Source organism: Babylonia areolata, chromosome 22 (genome assembly GCF_041734735.1).
Source record: "Babylonia areolata isolate BAREFJ2019XMU chromosome 22, ASM4173473v1, whole genome shotgun sequence".
In the NCBI taxonomy this organism is placed as follows: Eukaryota; Metazoa; Mollusca; class Gastropoda; order Neogastropoda; family Buccinidae; genus Babylonia; species Babylonia areolata.
In genome coordinates, this window is record NC_134897.1 from 34,784,353 (window position 1) to 34,800,690 (window position 16,338).

General features: G+C 43.8%; 1 protein-coding gene across 1 annotated transcript; it reads left to right on the forward strand.

Annotated features, from left to right (window-relative positions):
• Positions 1 to 1,494: 1,494 nt before the first annotated feature.
• On the forward strand, positions 1,495 to 4,848 carry LOC143297111 (uncharacterized). Its single transcript, XM_076609283.1, has 3 exons — positions 1,495 to 2,183; positions 4,120 to 4,246; positions 4,702 to 4,848. Exons 1-3 carry the CDS (start codon positions 1,495 to 1,497, stop codon positions 4,846 to 4,848), a joined length of 963 nt encoding a protein of 320 aa, XP_076465398.1.
• Positions 4,849 to 16,338: the final 11,490 nt, after the last annotated feature.

Sequence of the window (16,338 nt, forward strand, 5' to 3'; positions counted from 1 at the left end):
GACTTGTGAAGAAATGGATTCTGTTTTTCAGTTGAAGTTGAAGGGAGGGTACCGTGGTAGTAGCGATAGCAGGATGTTTTATTTCGATAGCCTCCCATACATGCATTTCTTATGTACGTCCCATGAATTGGTTCTCCGTCTCTCTCACTCTGTCTCCCTCCTCTCTCTCTCTTTGTATCTCCCTTTATATCTGTTTCTCTCACTGTGACTGTGATAGCCCGCGTGCACACAAACACATACAGTGTGACTAGCAGGGCCGCCAGTGTCCCTGGCAACATGTTGTCACGATCCACGGCCTTCACGTCCGCCCCGTGGCTGATCAGATACTTCACCACGTTTGTGTCCTGCCCCATGCTAGTCCAGTGCAGGGCGCTGCGCCAAACGCCGGGGTCTTGGAAATTGATGGAGGCCCCGGCTTCAGTGAGGTAGCTGACAATCTAGGGACGTATTCAAGACAAAATTCGTTTTGCCTTTAAGGCAAGTTACCCTTGACATGGTAGGGACCACGCGGGTACAGTTTACCTTGGAGGTTAAGTTAACTTCGTATTTAAGACACGCGCGGTGCACTCACGCAGCCAGCCCAACAAAAAGACAAACAAAAAACATAACAGATAGAACCTGACAATCCAATACGACCAGTGGCTTTGGTTAACATGTCACAATGACAGACTGCCACTGGTACCAGCCAAATAACCCGGAATGGCATTGGGAGTATGCTAATGACATGCAGTCAAACAAAGCTGAAAAGTTAGATATTCGGAAATATTCCATTCAAAAAAAATACAAAAAAAGAAAAGACACTAAATGGAGTGACCTTAGAGCTAATATGGTCAATTTAAAGATAGACATACCCAGGTGGCGAAACTAAACTTACTTCACTACACCTTGTAAAGGTTGCTTGTTCTTCCAGCTACCAGCTGAGCAAAGATTCCACCAGAAAGTACACTGCCCACCTGACCAAACTACTGCAAGGCCTATAAAAGTCAGGGGAACTCTCTGTAGAACAGTACCGGAGATTGTACCCCTCAGCCACGGATGTGCCAAAGTTCTACGGACTGCCGAAGGTGCATAGAGAGATGTGCCCCTCCGTCCGATTGTCGCCTCCAGGGGATCCATGATGTATGAGACGGCCCGCTTTGTTGCAGACATCCTCTCACCTTTGGTAGGAAAGACGGAACATTCCATCGCCAGCAGTGCAGACCTGGTGAAGAAGCTGTCTAAATTCATACCACAGCCTGATGAGATTCTGGTGTCCTATGACGTCACAGCCCTGTTCACCAGTGTCCCTGTGAAGGACAGCATTGACATCATCAGAAGGAGGTTACAGGATGACAACAGCCTTCAGCAGCGCACCAACCTGTCAGCGGAACAAATTTGTGATCTACTATCCTGCTGCCTCAACACACCTACTTCACCTTCGAAGGACAGTTTTTCCAACAGACCGAGGGTGCAGCCATGGGGTCCCCGGTGAGTCCCATTGTCGCCAACCTCTTCATGGAAGACTTTGAGGAGAAAGCCCTGGCGTCGTTCCACACTCCTCCACGATACTGGGGCCGCTACATGGACGACACCATGACCGTGCTCAAGAGATCAGTGGTCGAAGACTTCACGACCCACCTCGACAACCAACACCCTGCCATCAAGTTTACCTACGAGGTAGAAGAGAACGGCAGCATCGCGAAGTTGGATACCCGCATCACCCGGACAGAGACAGGCCTCGCCTTCTCTGTCTATAGGAAGCCGACCCACACGGACCAGTACTTACAATTCAACAGTCACCAGCCCCTGGAACACAAGCTTGGAGTAATACACACCCTCACCCACCGAGCAAAGACCATCTGCTCCACCGACACCACTAGGGAAGAAGAGTTGCAGCACATCAAGAAAGTGCTCAGTGTGGCGGGATACCAGAAGTGGGCCTGGGACATCCCGGGGGGCAAGAAAACCATACCCCACCCCTCGACTCAACGCCAAACTCCGTCGAGAGGACACGTTTCCATGTCATATGTCAGCGGCGTCTACCAGGTAGACTGCCAGGACTGTGACCAAAGTTACATTGGTGAAACCGAGCTCAACTTGCACAAAAGACTGAAAGAACACAAACGAGAGTCCTCCCCAGTGGGCGAACATCTGACCCACAATGGAAAGGACAATGTGCAAGTTCTCGACAGAGAAGCAAGATGGTTCCTGAGGGGAGTAAAGGAGGCAGTCCACATCACCGCCAGGAACCCCACCCTCAACCGTGACCGGGGCCGACACAACCTGCCGTCGGTGTACTCCTCACTCGTCAAGTCACTTTGTCGTGAGTTCGCTCAAGGCGATGCATACAGCTGCTAATTCTCTACCCAGCAGTTGCGCTGAAGAAGCCGGCCGGATCGCCGACGAAAGCTACGCAAGTGAGTAGCCTTCTTTGACTGAGAGATCGGTATAACTTGGTAGTCATTATGTTTCGAAGTCGTTACCCTTGGACTGGGAGAGTTATAGCCCCTTACAAGCGAACTTCGCAGTCTTTCAGAAACAATGAGATCAGAGTTCGAATTTAGCTTTGGGGGTCAAGCAGACTGTTATCACTATAAAAAGGAAACCGTTGGCTTCTTTTAAATACTGTTGAGAAATGAACAGACTTTGCTGTTGTATTTTGGTCATGGGAAGGGTGGGAATGGACCTGATCATTGGCAAGCACACGACACAAGAAATCGCAGGGAAAGGCCTGATTTCAGAGCATGGCATTTTTGTGTACACGACTTGCTATAAAACTATACTACATGCGAATTAGACAATGACAGGCATGTGGGTGTGTGAGTGTTTGTGCATGCTTGTGTGTGAGTGCGTGCGCGCTCACGTGTGTGTGTGTGTGTGTGTGTGTGTGCATGCGTACATCCGAGCATCAGTGCGCGCGCACTGGACATGGCCGCTGGTCCTGTTCGCTTTTTCCTGGACAAACACAAGAAAGTGAGCGATTCTTGTCTCCGAGTAACTACCTCTTGCTTGTGTGTGTGTGTGTGTGTGTGTGTCCGGTGTTTGCTTGTTTCCTACACAAACACAAGACCAGCGAGCAAGTCCTGTCTCCGAGATACTCTTTTATTTTCGCACTGTGTGCAACGAGGTGTATACACCATCAGGTTCTACAATTTTTTTTTCCGATCGGACATTGGTTTTAAATTTTTATCCAGACATTCGATGTCTGCTCATCGATTGAAGTATACATGCATTTTTCATTTCCTGTAGTGTCGTGTGTGTCAGTCACTGATCCTAACCTGTCTTCTATGTGCTGGAAATTAATCAAATCATTTTTTTTTCTCTTTTCTTTCTTTCTTCCATTTATGGATTCGTTACAAAGTCCAGTTAAATATAAAAGTTGGAAGGATTTTCTACCACCCCTCATTTCCTTGAAATGTGAAACGAAAGTCCACATTAACTCACACACATACGCAGAAGATACACGGATACATCTTCACACACATACACGGCGCACACGCACACATGCAGGCGCGAGCGTGCGAAACACACACACACACACACAACCACACACACACACTTCCAAGTTCAGCACCCTGAACATCCATTTTCCCACTCAGTTTTTCCTTAGCCGTTTGGGAAAGGCCCGTACGTCTGGCCACACACACACACACAAACACACACACACATACACACACACTGACCGATTGATCGACCAACTGATCACGGACCGACAGACAGACAAACACAATTAAGTGGCGTATCTTTGCCGTGACACGATATCCATGCAGAACGCAACACTGATTTCACATGGGAAATTAAATTGTAAAGAAAGCTGTAAACAAGCCCCTGAACTGTCCACAAATTAAAATCCCACACCATATAGATGATTGATACTCTAAATGAAATCTGTTCCAATCAAGACATGCACGGCATATGATACTAACACAGTCCTATCACCTAACACGTCTAAACTGTGACAGAGCGAAACTGATATAGCTTTCTTCCTTCGTCTTGGCTGTGCGCGAGTCGCTTCGAGACAAACGGACAATCCGGAAATCATTTCTGGTATCAAACCGTCATCTTAATCTCACCGAGCAATCAGGATGCTGTCCCCTCACCCCCTCTCGGCGTTCTCCCCTCATCCTCCAACCATGCCAGGTACCACGTGATGACAGCCCTGCAGTCGGAGGTAGGATTAGAAGACCGTCACTTGTCTGCTGGCTTCAGGTGGTTCCAGACGTGGTACCTGTCCAGCTGTCCCAAGCGTTCACGGCATCGGGAAAAGGTGAGTAGAAAAGTGGTCTTGGAAGGTAAACTGAAGTGCAAGCACAAAATGCTAGAGAGAAAACATACCACGTTTGAACTTGAATCATGGTGAATAGGAAAAAAAAAAGATACACAAAGGAATGCAAAGTATGACTAGATAAAAAACAACAACAAAAACAAACCAATATCATGTGGGATAAAGAAGCAGGGTCGGATAGGATAAAACATGATGTAATATTTATCATAGTCACAGAGAATATAACTTGGAACAATTATTATAGCCAGTCCGAATTTAAGTATACACATACACAAACACATACACACAGATGATGCAGTTCCTATAGCCTCACGAATTCAGGACAACCTGACTCTCGATCCTATGCACGGCGTAAGCCCGCAAATATCTGTTTTAATTTTGAAATGCTTCTGATCACACTATTCTTCGCTCACACATGTTCCATACTTCTTCCCCAGTTTTCCCCCCACTCCCGAGAAGACGAAATGACGTCACTCAACGATACAGCGAACACTACGTCATCGGGCTCAGGCGACATGTCGCAACTGGGGAAGATGGGTCCAGAAGAATGGATCAGCTTCTTGAAAGTGATGACCAGTACGTAGAAGTATGTTTAGTCTCAATATTCACCACTTTGATATACGACAAAATCAACATAAGCAACACACACACACACACACACACACACACACACACACTAACACGCGCGGGAACAATCTCGGTGTGAAAAATTAAGAACTTTAACTGGTAAGGCCAGAATTAAGAACTTTTATCTGGCATGGCCAGATTCGCTTATGCTATGAAAATTCAACCACTCTCCACCCGTCCTTCTAATCAACAGTAAGGCTCTCCCCTCCTCTCTCTTCCTCACAAACACACAACACACACACCGTCTAATAACACTTCTGAATAGACGTTAAACTGAAGATTCTCTCTCTCTCTCTCTCTCTCTCTCTCTCTCTCTCTCACAAATGCTCAAGCACAAATACATAACATTTTGTGTGACACTGTGTGCGTGCGTGTGTGTGTGTGTGAGAGAGAAATAGAGATACGGTTGTGTATTTTTATCATCACACTATTCTTATATATATATATATATATATATATGTGTGTGTGTGTGTGTGTCTGTGTGTGTCTGTGTATATATATATATATATATATATATATATATATATATATATATATATATGCTTGTTGACTCACTTCTGTAAACAAAGTGAGTCTATGTTTTAACTCGATGTTCGGTTCTCTCTCTCTCTCTCTCTCTCTCTCTCTCTCTCTCTCTCTGTATCCGTGGTAAACTTTAGCATTGCCATTTTCTCTGGAAACATTTTGTCTGCCAATACCAAATTTAGTTTAAACATAGTATGAAAACAAATCTTCACAGTAATACCAACAACAGGTTGTGAGTCTCCCGAATTAAGCTGTATTTCTGAATCATTAACGATTCATTTCGTTGAGATTCGTTCCGAAATCCGAAAATTCTAAAAAAAAAAATGCTGTTCGCAGACGACATGACCTTGTTTTTCTTGTTCACAATTAAAAGGAAAGAAATACAAATTCTGGACAGAACACATACAGTGATACTAACCACACCATCGACGTGTTTACTGCATATAAATATTCTAAAGGGAACATTGAATCTACTGGAATGAACATTAAAGAAAAAATGAATCAGTCATGTGTTGCGGTGTGCTTGAAGCGATGGCAACGTCTCCTTTACCGCTGAAATAAAAAGAATAATCGAGATGCAATAATACACACAAAAATATGATTTAAACAACGTTATTATGTTCACTACAATCACATCTATTCATCACAGGAATATGAAAACGTCAATATTACTTTAAGTATTCAGTGTCCACAGTGTGTGTGTGTGTGTGTGTGTGTGTGTGTGGTAAACTTAAACATTGCCATTTCCTCTGGAAATAATTTGTCTGCCAATATCAAATTTGGATTAAAAATAGTTTGAAAAAATATCTATTTCCGGATTCATCAACGGTTTATTTCGTTGAGATTCGTTCCAAAATTCTAAAAACCGCATCTCACTTAATTGCTTGAAGTGTTTGGTGTGAAGAGAATATGACCTCGTTTTTCTTGTTCACAGTTAAAAAAGAAAGAAATACGAATTCTGTACGGAACACAGACAACGATACTAACTACACCATTGACGTGTTTACTGCACACAAATATTCTAAAGTGGACACTGAATTACCTGGAATGAACATAAACGAAAAATTGAATCGATCGTTCTCTAAGCCCATTGTAGACTGGTTCGTGCAAATCTACCATGTTGCGATGTGCTTGAAGTTATGGCAACGTCTCCTTTACCGCCGAAATAAAAAGAATAATCGAAATATACTAAAACACACAAATAAACATGCTTTAAGCAGTGTCATTACGTCCAATAAAATGACGTTTTATATATCTCACGAAGAAGAAAATAACAACATTGCCTTATATATTAAATTTAGGCTAGTGATATCAGATACGCTGCAGCAGTGGGGATTAGTCCGGTTGCTTCGGAACTGAACTTGCATGGTTCGATCCCGTTCGCTTGCCTTTTTTTCTCTTCTCCCCCCTCCCTCAAGCTTGTTTTATATATCGTATCTAATACAGAACATTTTTTAACGATTTTTTGAATCACGTTTTTTTTTCTATCCTCGTGATTCCTTTTCTGGATAAAGCGCGAAGCACAAGTGAGTCTTGAAGGCTTTGCCTCATGTTATTTTTTATTTGATATTTTCTCCCGAGCTAATTAAATTTTTATATATGCAGAGCATTTTTCAACGATTTGCCTCTTGTTTGTTGTTACTTTTCATCTGTTTAATTCTTTTCTCTCTCTCCTTTATTATTATTTTCTTTCTATTTTCTTTATTGATGGCTTGATGAAAAAAAGCAATTGTTGCTTATTCAATTTAACATCCCAAGATAAAATCTTGACTTGGCATCTAGCAACAAGTCACGACAAAACAGTTAAGAATGTTGCTATGAAGATTGCTCTGATTGTGGCACTTTTCTTGCTCACTTATTCAGTGTGCCATTATCTTAACTGTCGATCATGTCTTATCCTGTAGCCCTGCGGTCATTACCGATTTAATAACGTATGATGCTGGTTGAAATGCATGTTCATACTAAACAGGGATAGTCAGCTGCTGGTTGTGGACGTGAGCGCGTTAAACTCTTCTTTGTCAAAAAGTTTCACATCATCAGAACAAATTAACTTTTCATTCGTTCCTGTCGTGTGAGATAGCGAGATCCCGCGATCTCTCTAACATGGCCAAATACAGCGAAAGCCACGGCTGACGATTATAACAATCATCATCATTATCATATTTCAATAATATTCATATAGAGCATTACCATGTAACATATGCTCAGTTGCAATGTGCAATGTAAAACTGGAGTAAAACGTGCATTTAGACACTTTAAATGAAAAACTAACATCCATAAACATGCACACACATCCAATCAAAGATCAAAGTATGTTCAGACAAACAAAAACTTCATATGCAATATGACTCTCATCGTAAACATCACACATCACAATACCCAAATAATGCACATTTGATATATTATAGTTTTTTTTTGTTTTTTTGTTTATTATCAGAATATCTTAATAGTAAAGCACACTACTTAAAACAATATTGCATTACTTTAAAACCAGTCCCAGTACTTAAAACTGGTCACATACATTACAATGCTGAATTAATAGACATAAAAAATCACAGTACTTCAAATCAAACCCCCAAGCCCCACCCCCACTTCCCAAACATCTCAACAGCAAACACAAAATATGTTAAACTAATCACAATACTTCAAACGAATCCCAGTTTATATTAAAACCTGTCACATACATCACAACACTCAAATAATGCACAGTATTCACATTAAATCACATTACATGAAAACTAGCCCCTCTCCACCCCCTCCACAGAACGCCTCAGCAGCGTGTCCAGAAAACACAAACAAGTATGCACATGCACACACCAGGACAGTAAAAGATTAGAAAAGTGCGTCGTCAGATTCTTTTTCAAAAGGTAAGAAACACCGCACTTTTCTGAGGGACAAAGGTAGGGAGTTCCAGACAATAGGGCCAAAGGCAGATAAAGATTTTCCCCGAAGGTTCCAATGAAGAGCCAATGAACTGTCAGCAGAGAGGAGTCAAAAGAGCATTGTGTCCAAGAAGGATGGTACGTATGGAGAAGATTTGAAATACATTGTGGCATATTGTTATGACAGACACTGAAAGCAAAGACAAGCAATTCTATATTGAATTCTAGCCTTCACAGAAAACCAGTGAAGTGTTCTAAGAAATGATATTGCACTCTCATACATGGGCTTACAAAGCCCAGGTTAGTCTGCCTAATTCTGAATGAGTTGAAGTTTATGCAGTTTATCATCATGGAGACCAGCTAGATAATTTACAGTTGTCTAATCTAGATCTGTGAGTTACCTGCTGTTGCGCCCACTGGCTGCACTCTGTTGGTCTCCTGCGTTTTTGTGTGTGCCTGTTTCTGTGTTTATCCTGTTCTGATTTGGACATTTTTTTATGTGTGTGTGTGTGCGTCGTATTTCAAGGACTCCGAAGGTCGGAACAGTCTTTATCGTTTTTGTTTACTTTTGTAACAGTTTGACATGTCGTATTCTTCATGTTTATGTTTTTATTTACAAACTGATAAATGAATGCTGCTCACCTGACCCAAATCGTCGTGTCAGTGACCATCTTCACCCTGCCTACAACACAAGCCGCCGTTTGGCACGTTTTTCACGTGCCGAGCCCTCTCGTACCGTCTGGCCTCTGCTCTCGTTGTGCCATTGTCACCATGGCGAACGTCAATAACATTGTAGCGTTGCTGTCATTTTTGTCATGGGTGAAGCAACACCCACTTTGCGATGACACGACAACGCATCATCAGTCTGGGCATCGTCAGACCAAAGACAAAGAGAGGGACCAGAGCGGGCAGACTTCACCGTTTGTGGGGCCCTGTCCCCTTTGCTGATTGTCCTGTCTCCGATGTCAGCCCTGCTGTTGCTGTGACTGTCACTGACAACCCCAAAATTCATGTTCAGTATGACTCCTTTACTTCCCGTGACACTGTCCTCTCTGACATTTTTTCAAATTGTAGTGCATCCCCTGTGATTGGCTCTGCTCTGCTTCCTACTCCTCCCACACCTGTCTCGACTCCCGGACCTTTCTCTTCCTTCCCACTGTCAACCACTGCTCAGTCACCACCGTCTGCTTCCGTTCCCTGTCTGTCTGACTCACCAGATTCACCATTAAATTCCTCTCAGCCTGCCTGATCTCTTTCATGCCTGTCTGTTCAGTGCTCAATCTGTCTGCCCTTAACAAAAGACTGACTATATTTCTGATTATATTTTTGAAAATAACTTTGATACCGTATTTCTTACCGAAACCTGGCCGAAATCACAAGGTCATGAACCAAAACTGAAACAACTGACCCCCACTGGATACAAAACCGAGTCACTTCCTCGACTGTCTCGTGGAAGTGGCATCGCCATCGTCTACAGAAACATCTTGGAGTCTTCCCTTTCCTTCTCCAATAACCACGCCTTTACACATGATACTTTTGAAATGCTCGAAGTCACTCTCAATGTCCCCAGTCACTCAATCATCTTCTGTTGTCTCAATCGTCCTCCTCCTAGTCGTAAAAACAACCTGACGTCTTCTCTGTTTCACGATGAGTTCCGAACACCACTTGATGACTACAACCTTCATTCTGGCAAACTTATCATCCTCGGAGATTTCAACTTTCGACAGTCAAACCTCCACTGACGTCAAACGCCTATGTCAATCTCTGTCCCATCATTCTCTATCTCAGCTCGTTACAGAACCAACACACAGACCTGGCCATATGTTGGACTGGCTCGTCACACGTGACTCCGATGCCATAATTGCGTCAGTGACTGTAACTGACGAACTTTCTTCTGATTATTCTGCTGTTGCATTCTCGCTTAATATTTCAAAACCCACCAGAACCAAAAAAACCCGTTACTCGTCGCAACCTAAAATCCATCAACATCAACACTTTTTCTTCTCAAGCTGCTGAACGTCTTTCCAAAATTTCTTCCTGTACCGACGTCTCCACACATTACAACACTGTTCTCTCTGAACTGCTAGACGAACATGCACACCCTACTACCCACATGCTGCCTGACAGGCCTTGCGCCCCATGGTACACAAAGACATTCAACTTGCAAAACTCAAACGTCGCCAGTTGGAACGGCGATGACGATCAACAAAACTGGAAGTCCACAATCAGATCTTCCGAAAACAAATAAAGTCAAACATACGATCTCATCAGCGAAGACAACTTCTTTTCTTCTCAAGTTCTCGATGCCACATACACCAAATCTCTTTATTCTAAAATGTCAAATATTCTTGGTACTGCAAAAAAGACTCCTCTTCCTTCTGCCAACACTTAATCTGAACTCCCCAATGTCTTCTCGTCTGTTTTTTTCGACAAAGCCAAAAATATTCGTACGAACTTGGACCAGATGCTTTTCCAACCTGCTTATCCTGATCCTCAATTCAACGGCACTCTTCTCCATTCCTTCAATCCATTGACTGAAACAGAAGTGAATGAAATCCTGAAAGAAATGACAATAAAATCCTGTGAACTTGATCCTATACCAGCCTCTGTCTTTTCCCAGTGTGTCTCACAGCTTCTCCCCACAATCACCAATATTAACTCATCCCTTCTTACTGGAACGTTTCCATCCACTTTCAAAACTGCAATCGTCCGGCCTCTTCTGAAGAAACCCAACTTTGATGCAAACATTTTGAAAAACTATCGACCAGTTTGTAACCTTCCTTTCCTGTCCAAACTCCTTGAAAAATCTGTCCTGAAGCAGCTTAACAACCACCTTTGTTTCAACAGTCTCTTTTACCCTTTTCAGTCTGCATATCGTGCTGACCACAGCACCGAAACCACTCTCCTTCACATCCTGAACAATCTACTGCTAGCGTCCGACTCAAGAAAAATTTCCCTTCTCACTCTTCTTGACTCGTCAGACGCCTTTGACATGGAAGACCATTCAATCCTTCTTTCCCGACTTTATTTTACATTTTACATCAACGGCACTGTTCTCAACTGGTTTAGATCTGATCTCACTGATAGATTCTACTCTGTCGCCGTCGATAATTTCCAGTCTAAACCTGTTAAAATCAAACACAGAGTCCCACAGGGATCTGTTTTAGGCCTAGTTCTCTTCACACTGTACACTGCTCCTCTCGTTGAAATTATCAACTACCACAATGTTAGTCATCATTCCTGTGCTGATGACACTCAACTTCAGAAGAGTGATACTCCTGAAAAATTGTTCTCGCTCTTGCAAGAAACATCTGAATTCTTCCTGGACATTCAAAATTGGATGACTCTATATAAGTTACAATTGAACGCAGACAAAACCGAAGCAATGATCATAGGAACTAAACAAAAACTCACTTCCATCACAGCTGACAAAATCAAACTTGGCAGTACATCCATCCCTCTTTCCAGCTCAGTCAGGAACCTTGGCGTTGTCCTTGACAACACACTGTCCATGCAAAAATTTATCAGTCAGACATGTCAATCCTGCTACTGTCAATCGCGACGCATCAGTTCCATTCGGAAATATCTGTCCACCGACGCAGCATCTAGACTTGTCGTTTCTCTCATTCTCTCTTGCCTTGACTACTGTAACTCCCTATTGTCTGGTTTGCCTGCTTCATCCATTCAGTCCATTCAGCGCATACAAAACTCTGCTGCCCAACTCGTCCTCAGAAAGAAAAAGATCTGAGCACATCACTCCTATTTTGCAACATCTCCATTGGCTCCCTGTCTCACAGAGAATAAAGTATAAGATCAGCATTCTATGTAATAAATGTATTCACAAATCTGCCCCTTCCTATCTTTGTGTCTGTCTTCACCTCTACACTCCATCTCGCTCTCTTCGGTTGGCTTCGGATCAACTCTGTTTACGCATACTCATATTCAAACATTCCACTGTTGGACCCCGTTCTTTCTCTGTCTCTGGACCTTGCATTTGGAATGAACTTCCTTCTTCACTTCGTCAGGTCTCTGCACTCAGCTCTTTCAAGTCTGGCCTTAAAACCCAACTCTTCACAAGATAGCCTCCCTCCCTTGCCTCTTCCTTGTCTTCGGTTTCTTCAGTTTTGGAGTTATGCATGCATGTGAATGACTGGTGTGAAAGCGCTTAGATTTGTCTCTGCACAAGATTCAGCGCTATATAAATACTATTATTATTATTATGAAATGAAAGAAACAGCGTGTCTGTCGGCACCAACAGTGGAAAGGAAGGAACGAATTTTGTCTGATGTACGTAACTGACGGAACAGAGTGTTTCAGAAGTGTTTGACATGTGCATCCATGGAAAAAGGTTCATCAAAGTAGATGCCAGGGTATCAAACAGACTGGGAAAATGGTGTGTCACAGCAGAGATGGACATAGGAGGGGAGGTGACCTGATTAATCTTGATTTTGTGCCAGTGGGAATCAACTTGGTTTCGTCCTTGTTCATCATCAACTTGACTTCACTCATCCACCCAGCCACATCGTTGATATGATTTTTCAAACAGCATGCAAGGGTTGCAAAGCCCGATGGAACAGTAAAGTTGTGAAGTGGGGAATCTTTTGCAAAGAAATGGTAGGAGTAACCTGACTGACGAATGGCAGAACTGAGAGGCTGTGTGTATAAAGTAAACAAAACTGGACCCATGACTGAACCTTGTGGCATTCCATGTTTCAATACAGACAGGGTAGATTCATGACCAACAAGGGCAGATTGGGTGTGGCACGTTATGATATGAGATGAACCAACCCAGGACCGTTCTTGAGCAGCCAAAAGTGGTGCGCAACCGTGTAATGAGGATACCATGGTCTATGGTGTCGAACGCTGTCTACAGATCGAGCAGTGACAAGATAGACACATGACCACAGTCAGATGCCCGAGGAAGATTATCAAACATACGCAGCAAGGTGGTATCAGTACCGTGGCACTTACGGTAAACTGACTAAAACGTCTCTAGAAGGTTATATGACTCCAAATGTTGCACCAACTGTTTGAACACAATGCACTCTAAAATCTTTGACAAGAAAAGTAGATAAGAAACAGAAGGGCAGTGTTTCAAACTGTGTGGCTCAAGGTTAGCCATTTTCAAGGGGGACTTGACTTAAGCATGCTTAAAATTCTGAGGTACAGCGCCGGATTATAAAGACTTGTTCAAAATGATAGTTACTATGGAATAATCTTGTGTAAAGAATCACATAGTACAGGGGCGGGGATTGGGTGATGGTCACGTGATTTCTTTGGCACGTTCTGGAGCCCCCCCCCCTTTTTTTTTACGCACTCCTCAGTTACGTGCTCAAATTCTGTAAACAGTATGCCAGAGAAAATTTTTTTAATCAACAGGATCAGTGGGGCTTGGTGTGTATGGGTCAAAGCTGCTTCTGATCCATCAGTCTTACCCGTGAAAAATTCATTGAACTTATCGGGAAGAGACTGAGGAAAGCACATCACTGGCTATGCCGATCAATTGACCACGAGGTGGGAGAGCTCTATCCTTTTCGAGATGTAGTGTTACTTGGTTTCACATACCATGTTTGTAACCAGAGAGTACGCAAATGCGCAAATATCTCTCTGGTTCCATGACATTTCAGCGCCAACATTTCAGCGCCAACATTTCAGCGCCGTACATTTCAGCGCCGTGCATTTCAGCGCCGTGCATTTCAGCGCCAAAGCATGAGAGAGAGAGGGGGGGGGAACTAGCTAAATACATAAACACACACACACACGCACACATACACACACACACACACACACACACACACACACAGGAATATAACTAACACTCACTTCGTCTTTCTTGAGTTCTTTCTGTTAATTGAACTTTGAGTTCTTTTTTAATTGAACTTTAAAGATAAAATCACATGAAAAATTAAAATCACATTTTTTAATTGAACTTTAAAGATAAAATCACATGAAAAATTAAAATCACTGAATATCACTGAATATGCATCGTTTGGTGCCTCTCCTAAAACATGAATGCAAAAGCAATGCCCTCCATCGTGTCCATGAGAGAACGATCCCCTGCGTTGTACTGCAAGATGATGGTTTTGACACGTTTTTGTAGGTCTTTGTACTTTCGGCGCTTCGGGGCAGGTGCCTGACCTCCCATAAGACGCATGACGTCAGCTTGAATCATGGCTTGCTCTTTTTTGAGGACTGCAATGAGCTTCCACAAATCTGGGGAGTACGCCCCTACGTGGTTTTGGAATGCATTGTGAAATCCTTCCACACTGTTGTTGGATTTCGCTGCATCCGAAAGGACTCGGTCATGCACATTCCACATTTCCATTTCGAAAAGTGGTGATTGACGGGGGCCTCGGCGACGAGGTCGGCCGATGTACGTGTCTTCAAAGTAGTCAATTACTGGTTGGCCCCGGGCGTCATAAAATGGCGATGTAGGGTCGAAGACACTTTCGAAGGCTGGCTCGACGTCATCAATAGGCAGATATGCCAAACCCGGGAGCATTCTCATCAACTTTGCGAAATTTTCATCGTTTTTGTAGTCAATTGAGAGTCCATTGTCTTGAATGTGACGCCAGACGCTCTGCGCCAGATGGAAGTGACAACCCGTTACCTTCAATCCAGGGAAAGCTGCACCGAATGCTGAGACCGCAGCTTTTTCGTAGTCTGTCATCAACGTGCTTGGCGCAATTCCTGGTTTGAGCGTCTTCAAAGCTTGAAGAAGTCTATCGTACGTGGCACGTGACTTGCTTGGGAGCAGCGCAGATACAACCGGAATGGTTGTTTCCATGTAAAGTACATGAAGCGAGTAGATTTGAATAAACAACCCGGGAGCTGTCTTGAATGTGCCGTCAGCGAACCAGTCTCTCTGCTCGTACAGCAACTGAAGACCTTCGGGTGTAGCGAAAACGAGAATTCTGTCCGCCCCTGGACCCGAGTCATACGCCAGGAAAGGGGTGCCGTCAGGGAGCACCTGTGACACAAAAAGAAGAGAAGGAGAGAGAGAGAGAGGGAGAGAGAGAGAGAGAGAGAGAGAGAGAGAGCACACACACTCACACACACACACACACACACAAAGAGACACACACACAAACACACACGCACATACACACACACACACACACACACACACACACAAAGAGACACACACACAAACACACACGCACATACACACACACACACACACACACAAAGAGACACACACAAAGAGACACACACACAAACACACACGCACATACACACACACACACACACACACACACACACACACACACAAAGAGATACACACACAAACACACACGCACATACACACACACACACACACACACACACACATACACTTCACCTTCATGTCTGCTGGGATTTCACCCAGTTCTGCAAGGCTGGCTGGTAGGGCAGGCAGATTGTTCCGTTGTCTCTCCCGTTGGATCGCCCTCGTCAACGACTGCTTGCTTGGGAGACTTGTGACGGTAGCTTGGGACAGTCCTTCGTGGATGTCAGCCAGAATTTGTCGCGTGGCATCCCGGGTTTCTTGGGCTTGAATTTTCATACGATGCACTGCCTTGGCCGCTTCAATCTTAGGACGGTTGGGAGCGTGTGACAGGTGCTCTCCTCTCCGCAGAACGACATCGCCTGCCTTCATGTGGATCCTTGCTTTGCAACAACCAACATCGCATCGCCAAAATGACAATGCTGGATCTTTGCTACTCAGCTTGTCAAAGCGATACGAGTAACCGTCAAAGGAAATCTTGTCCTTCTTCCGTATACTTGGGTAGATTTCGGCCATCCTTTCCGAGTAATGTACGGAGCTGAAATGGTTTACTTGATGTCTTAGGAATGTGCATCCGCTGAAATGTACGATTTGTAACTCACAACTCTCTCTCTCTCTCTCTCTCTCATACCGTTTGGCGCTGAAATGTACTCACAACTCTCTCTCTCTCTCTCTCTCTCTCTCTCTCTCTCATACCGTTTGGCGCTGAAATGTACGGCGCTGAATTGTGCGGCGCTGAACTGTACGGCGCTGAAATGTATGGCGCTGAAATG